An 8072-nucleotide genomic window follows, 5' to 3' on the forward strand; every position below is an offset into this window, starting at 1 on the left:
ATTGTAACATAAATAATTCTAGGTGTCACCAAATCAAATCTATAGAACACTTTGTTCCCAACCAGGGTTCCTTCAGCTTTTGCAACAGCAGGAGGCACCCTGGTTTGAAGGAATTATTATAAATTTTGCACCTAGGAGTAATTTAAATAAAAATAAAAAGTCAAATAATAATAATTATTATTATCATTGTTTTTATTATTATTATTATTATTATCATTAGCGTTATTGTTGTTAATAATAATAATAATAATAATAATAATAAAAATGTTGTTATTAATATTTATTATTATTATCATTATTAATAATAACAACAACGTTATTATTTTTCTTATTAATAACAACGATAACAATAATAATAATAATTATTATTATTATAAAAAATAATAATTATTATTGTTGTTATTGCTATTGTTACCGTTGTTGTTGTTAATAATAATAATATTTATTTTAAGTTGCTTATGTCACTTTCTAAAAAAACAATTAATAGAATATGATTAATAATAAAAAAAAAAATGTGGGGCTTGGTGCAAGGGGGCGTGGCCTCCAAGGTTCCAATTTTTGTCCTATGCTTAGAAATTGTCAAATACTTGGTGTAGATCTCAGTGTGTATCTGCTTTCTTTCAATGACAGCGCCACCCCTGTCCTCAGGTTGTGTGTGGTATTACAACTCGGCTCAGTTCACTTCAAAGGAACTGAGCTGCAATACCGCACACAACCTGAGGACAGGAGTGGCGCTGTTTCTGTAAGAAAAAAAAAAAAGTTAAATATTTCTGTTCCTAGATAATCCCTTTAATAATTGTTGATGACAATGGGAACATGGACGATAAAGATTTTAACCGTACTCTTTCCTCTTTTGCGGTGTATTTGTAGAGATGACTGGCATCGGCTGTCTACTGAACGGTGTGCGGTATGTCAACGGCCAGAGCTTTCAGCCAAATTGCAAATTCAACTGCACCTGCCTTAACGGGGACATAGGCTGCGTCCCTCTCTGTATGAACTCACGCCCCCCGCTGGTGTGGTGTCAGAACCCCAAACGGGTGAAAATGGCGGGAAAATGTTGCGAGCAATGGATATGCGACGATTCCAAGAGGTTTAGGAAAGCGTCTCCGCGACACATCGCCTCTCCAGGTCTGTTTGCTGATAAAAAAAAATGTTTTCATTATGTTTTCTAGACCAGTGTTTCACAACAAGGGTACCTCCAGCTGTTGCAAAACTACAACTCCCAGCATGTCCGGACAGCCTTCGGCTGTCCGGGCATGCTGGGAGTTGTAGTCTTGCAACAGCCGGAGGTGCCCCTGTTGGAAAACACTGGTCTAGACAATATATATATTTTTTTTACCTTCAATACCACGAGTGACCACTTGGAGTGCTATTATTATGTCCAAGACCAACATCCAGCAAGTATAGTGCACAACAATCTACAGCTCCACCTAGTGTTAGAAATATTTATTACAGTTGTTTACATTTTCAGCCACATTCTCTGTTCAATAAATGTCATAAATACATTAGATATCCACATAAAACCGAGTAAATTAATCTTATTAAAATGTTAATGATAATAAATATCTCCTGGTAAAGTTATATGGATAATAGAAAATGGATCGGCATTGCAAAGATTCTCTGCTTGATCATCATCTGCCTAAGTAAAAAACGTTTATTATTCTTATTATCATTATTAGTGTTGTTGTCTTTATGATTATTATTCTTATTAATATTATTATTATGTTAGTAGTACTATGTGTTCAGGTAAATCTTAATGTTGGTCTTCTAACCACTATAAGACGTACGTAATAATGGGTTCAGTTGAGGCCATGGACACTCTGGCTGTGCTTCCTCATCTGGCAGTGGGTGCCAGCTGTAATGCATGGCCAACACCCCACTACAATAACCTGGGATCTGAGATAACTCAGATCCCAGGCACTTCAAAATTAACTCTAGCGTGTATATAAAGATGGGATATGAGGATGGGATATTAGGATGAGATATGAGGATGAAATATCAGGGTTGGATATGAGGACGGGATATGAGTAGGGATATGGGGACAGGATATGAGGAAGGGATATGAGGATGAAATATCAGGGTTGGGATATGAGGATGAGATATAAGGACGAGATATGAGGATGAAATATCAGGGTGGGATATGAGGTCGGGATATGAGGGTGGGATATGAAGTCGGGATATGAGGGTGGGATATGAAGTCGGGATATGAGGTCGGGATATGAGGACGGGATATGAGGATGGGATATGAGGACGGGATATGAGGATGGAATATGAGGTCGGGTTATGAGTAGGGATATGGGGACAGGATATGAGGACAGGATATGAGGATGGGATATGAGGACGGGATATGAGGTCGGGATATGAGGACGGGATATGAGGATGGGATATGAGGACCGGATATGGGGACGGGATATGAGGATGGGATATGAGGACAGGATATGAGGTCGGGATATGGGGAGGGGATATGAGGACGGGATATGAGGTTGGGATGTGAGGACGGGATGTGAGGTCGGGATATGAGGACGGGATATGAGGATGGAATATGAGGACGGGATATGAGGATGGAATATGAGGTCGGGATATGAGTAGGGATATGGGGACAGGATATGAGGACGGGATATGAGGATGGGATATGAGGACAGAATATGAGGATGGGATATGAGGACGGGATATGAGGAGGGGATATGAGGACGGGATATGAGGAGGAGATATGAGTAAAGGATATGAGGACGGGATATGAGGAGGGGATATGAGGTTGGGATATGAGGTCAGGATATGAGAAGAGAATATGAGGATGAGATATGAGTACGGGATATGAAGGTGGGAAATAAGGACGGGATATGAGGTCGAGATATGAGGACGGGAAATCCTGGGAAGTCTGCTAATCCGCAATAAATCCACAGCATATTGCAAACATATACTGATATGCTGTAGATTTATAATGTGGATAGCGCATTCATTTCAGCATGTGACCGAGTTTTTTTTTTTTTAAATACCAGCTGGTGAAATCTTCTCCATATCCAACCTGTAAGCAAATAGTTCTGTCTTCTGGAGGGGTTGGTCTTCTCAAAGAAGGTGGCGACTGGCGAGCATGCCCAATATATGATTGAACTGGTCTGGATATGGGTGGTCTTCTGGAGATGGTCTTCTGGAGATGGTCTTCTGGAGATGGTCTTTTGGAGATGGTCTTTTGGAGATGGTCTTCTGGAGATGGTCTTCTTGAGATGGTCTTCTGGAGATGGTCTTCTGGAGATGGTCTTCTGGAGATGGTCTTCTGGTGATGGTCTTCTGGAGATGGTCTTCTGGAGATGGTCTTCTGGAGATGTCTCACAGTCTTTGTGTTACTTGTTCTGTCTTTCAGTTTATGGTGGAGAAAGTGAATCGTGGCACAATAACTGCATCATCCAGACCACGCCGTGGAGCCCGTGCTCAAAGACGTGCGGAATGGGAATATCTACACGCATATCCAACGACAATGACAAGTGTAAGCTCTTGAAGGAAAGCCGTCTCTGCAACACCAGGCCCTGCGACGTGGACATAACCAAGCATTTCCGGGTATGAGGCACCAGAGCTTTATTTATGGAATAAGGAGTGGGAGGGGGAAGGGGGGTGTCCAAAATAAAAGGTCCCTGAAATGTTGGATGAGTTTAAGAAAAACATGTCAACTTTTGTCCTTGGGTTCTGTCTGACACTGCAGCTTTAAGTTATTGACCTGAGGGGGATTTAACTGTAGTACCACACACAACCATAGACACGAGTGGCGCTTTTACCGGGGTAAAAAAAAAAGATTTCTTCTGAGCTCATGCAACTCCTAAATGTTTAACCTTTCCATCCTCCTCTAGTTCATTGACTTCAGGTTTATTTGCTTAAAGGGGTACTCCAGCCCTAAGACATCTTATCCCCTACCCAAAGGATAGGGGATAAGATGTCTAACCGCGGGGGGTCCTGCCGCTGGGGACCTCTGCAATCTTAGACTCCCATAGACTTGCATAGCGGGGGCAGGGGTGATGTCACATGGGGGCGGAGACGTGACATCATGATACTCCGGCCCTGTGGTCGGCACCCGGCAGTTTGTGAGCTGGCAGCATGGCGTGCAGCTCAAAGAGGTGGGTGCCGAATGCAAGATTGCGGGGGTCCCCATTGGCGGGACCCCTGCGGTCAGACATCTTATCCCCTATCCTTTGGATAGGGGATAAGATGTCTTAGGGCCGGATTACCCCTTTAATCTTTTGTGGACACAGTCAGTTTAATTTTTGAGGTTTCGTTTTTTTCCCTCCTCGCCTTTTAAGAGATACAATGATTTTATATTTCTATCCATAGATTCATATGAGGGCTTATTTGCAGTACCCACGGTAATTTGTGGGGGGGGGGGGGGGGGAGTGAAAATAAAAAGAAACATAATTGTAGTTTTTTTTTATTTTTTACACGGTGCATTTTACGGCAAAATGCACCGTTGATTAATACGATTACAATTATATCCATGTTACATGCTATTGTATTATTTTGTTACTTTTAAAGAGTCAAAGTTAACTTTCTTAATTTCCCATCTATGGAGCTGTTTTAAGGAATTACTTTTGTACCTTTATTTGTAGATTTATTTGGCTTAGATGGAATTTTTTTTAAATTCATTTGAGATGCATGATTAGACCAAAAATCAGCAATTCTGATGTTTTCTTTTTTTTTTTTTTTTTTTTTACGCGGTTCACGTTACGGGATCAATAATGTTAGTATATTTTAATAGGTTAGACAATTACAGCAATAGCAAATATGTTTGGTTGTAAAAAAAAAATTTGGGCAATTTGAATTTTAATGGGAGGGGATTGTTTTATAATTTAAATTTTTTTAACACTTTTTAGGCTATGTTTCCACTTGTTTTTTTTTTTCTGGCAGTTTTTGGAAAACTGCCACTGTAGTTTTTGAGCCAAAGTCAGAAGTGGATCCATAAGGGAGGAGAAGTGTAAGTCCTTCCTTTATATGTTCTATTCCTTTTGAATACACTTCTGGCTTTGGCTCAAAAACTGCAGTGGCAGAAATCCAAAAACTGCCAGAAAAAAAAAACAAGTGGAAAACCACCTGTTTCTGCTCCAGAAGTGCTGGCGGGTCAGGGTCTCGACCACGGGAACGGAAGTCCGTGATGTCACGACTCCGCCCCCGTGTGATGTCACGCTCCATCCCCTCAATGCAAGTCTATGGGAGGGGGCGTGACGGCCGTCACGCCCCCTCCCATAGACTTGCATTGAGGGGATGGAGCGTGACGTCACACGGGGGCGGAGTCGTGACATCATGGACTTCCGTTTCGGTGGTCGGGACCCTGACCCGCCAGCGCTTCTGGAGCAGAAACAGGTGGGTGCCGCATGCTATATTGCAGGGGTCCCCAGCGGCGGGACCCCCACAATCAGACATCTTATCCTTTGGATAGGGGATAAGATGTCTAGGGGTGGAGTATCCCTTTAAAGTTCTTCGAGGGGACTTTGTAGATTGCTTATGCTGAACATAGCATAGCATTGATTAGCTAGATCAGTGTTCCTCTAGTACAGGCTGCCTGAGGCAAACTGTATTAGCAGATCGCCAAGTGGCAAGCCCAGAGGCCCAGGCCTCTGGCTTCCAATGGGCACCCTGCGAACATGCTGTGGACGTGGGGGAAGGGGGCTTTACATGACCAACATCAGCATGATAATGGTCAGTAATAGTGACTGTTTGCTGTGGATAGCCATCACTCACTATTTATGAAGCAAGCTCAGCAAATGCACTAACAGGACGTAAATGTATGGCATGGTACAGGTCCAGGCAGGTGCACTGTCCATTTCTACGTTTGGACATCCTCAAGAGATTAATGGAGATCACTATCGTGAAGGTGGACTAAATAAATAAACCTAGGCTAATTCTTAATGGGGTTATCCCAAAACAGAGGGTATACCTAGATGATTGGTGGAGGTCCGACCACTGGGACCCCCCCACTGATCACAAGAACATTAGTCAAATGTCCCTAGAGTGAGTGGAGTGGCACTGAACCCATCTATGTTAGGAAGTCCCATAGACAGTGAATAGAGTGGTGGCCAAGCATGCGCGCTGCCTCTCCATCCACTCAAGGAACATTTGATGTCCACTGGACCCCCACAGCCCAACGTTTGCACCCACCATAGAAGAAGGACAGCAGGAGATCATAATGGAGCTTTTTTATATATTTTATAACATGGTCACTTACAACAATATTTCTTTCTTTCTTCCAGCCCGGTAAAAAATGTCTGGCAGTCTACCGGGAACCCAAACCAAAAAACTTCACTATTTCAGGCTGTGTGAGTAAGAAAGCCTACAGACCCAAATACTGTGGTGTGTGCTCGGATGACAGGTGCTGCACTCCATACAAGTCTAAGACCATCCGAGTCGAGTTTGACTGCCCGGACGGGACCGGGGTCTCCTGGAACGTCATGTGGATCAATGCTTGTTTTTGTAACCTGAACTGCCGGCGACCAAATGACATTTTTGCAGATCTGGAAAGCTACCATGACTATACTGAGATTGTGAACTGAGGAACCGAGCGAGAGACAACGAAGACCTGTGGTGCCTCAGTCCTGAAGGATCCATAGATGCTATGTTGATCTTGGTGCTATACCTTCGTAAAGTGCATTATTGAGTCTCAGGATCAGAGTTGCGACTTATAACCCACTGCCTAACTTATTGGTATTACCTAAAAGACATACGGCACTTTTATATGAAGATATTATGATAGAAGATAAGTGCCCTGTTCTCTCCTTGTCGCCTTCTATTATCTCCTTTCAAGCAACATATTGTAAATCTAGGCCGACCAGAGTTTTGTTATTTTCGAGCGTAAGGCTGGGTTCACATTGATGTTCAGGGACGTGCACATATAGACTCAAAAGGGGGCTTGAACCCCTGCCCTTTTAATTCACCTACCCTATGATTGGGACCTCCGTGGGGAGATGTGGATCCTATTCAGCTGACATGACTGCCGGAGGGCCCTTAACCCAGAAATTGTGATGTGTTAACATGTGGAAGGTTTTTAAAAACATTTTTTTCATTAAGTGCCCTATTTTTTTTTACTTGAGCCCTTACCCCCCAAAATGTCTGTGCATGTCCCTGTTGACGTTGTCTTCCGTCCCATTCAGGTTCCATTTGGCTCTTTTTTTTTCTTCTTGAGCAGAATGAACCCTGAAACGGGTCAGAACACAATGGACACTGCCGGGTCCCGACAGACCCCATTCACTTAAATGGGGTCCGTCGGGGATCCGGTAGATTAGAGGAGAAAAAAAATTGTGCATGCATTATTTTTTTCTCCCATAAAATCCTGACGGGATTGCCGACAGAACTCCGAATAGCGGAGTCCAATGTGAATGAGGCCTAAGTCAACTCAACATCTGTTTGTCAAATCATAATTTCCAACATGGATTCTGTTCGTTTAGGAATTATTTTGAAGGCAATAAGGAGATAAGGTAATTGTTTGTCAATGACTTTATGTAAATTAATTTAAATAAAAAAATATCTATTTTGTTTGACTCTTTGTGTGCGGACTTGTTTGGGGTTCCAGGAGCGGACCTAAAGTGACCATCGATGGGTGGTGATCATCAGACATCATTATAACGCAATATGATATCATCAATTTAGGGAGAGAGTTGTATGAATAAGTATGCAATGGCCGCCCCCTACTGGCTCTAGAGGTAACTGCTTGGTTGTACAAAACTCTTAAATGTTGTACATCATTGGTCTCCAAACTGTAGACCTCTAGATGTTGCAAAACTGTAACTTCAAGCATGCCTTGACAGCCATTGGCTGTCCAGGCCTGCTGGAAGTTGTAGTTTTTCAACACCTAGAGGTCCACAGTTTGGAGACCACGGTTGTACAACAAAATTGTAGGCTCTCTTATGATTGGTTCTCTACCAGAGCTGAGGAACCATGAGATACTCAAAGGGGCAGATAGCGGTCACCAATCCTACCGTGTCACAGTGGGTGTCTACCTCCTGGCACAGCTTGTTCCACCTAGGCGTTTCTAGCTGCTTGAATCTGCCACTTCTTAAAGATTTGCCCATTGCCTTAGTCAGTTCTTAAAGGGGTAC

The 8072-nt window shown here is 42.8% G+C and overlaps 1 protein-coding gene across 1 annotated transcript in view; it reads left to right on the forward strand.

Moving 5' to 3' along the window:
• The window catches only part of CCN4 (cellular communication network factor 4), a 77303-nt gene extending 70275 nt beyond the window's left edge, over positions 1 to 7028 (forward strand). Inside the window, exons 3-5 of the mRNA XM_056522797.1 lie at positions 871 to 1128; positions 3362 to 3555; positions 6231 to 7028. Of these exons, the coding sequence (XP_056378772.1) occupies positions 871 to 1128; positions 3362 to 3555; positions 6231 to 6530 (752 nt within the window). The 3' untranslated portion in view covers positions 6531 to 7028. The remainder of the gene's footprint in view (positions 1 to 870; positions 1129 to 3361; positions 3556 to 6230) is intronic.
• Positions 7029 to 8072: the final 1044 nt, after the last annotated feature.

This window comes from Hyla sarda, chromosome 5 (assembly GCF_029499605.1).
Source record: "Hyla sarda isolate aHylSar1 chromosome 5, aHylSar1.hap1, whole genome shotgun sequence".
Taxonomy (NCBI): Eukaryota; Metazoa; Chordata; class Amphibia; order Anura; family Hylidae; genus Hyla; species Hyla sarda.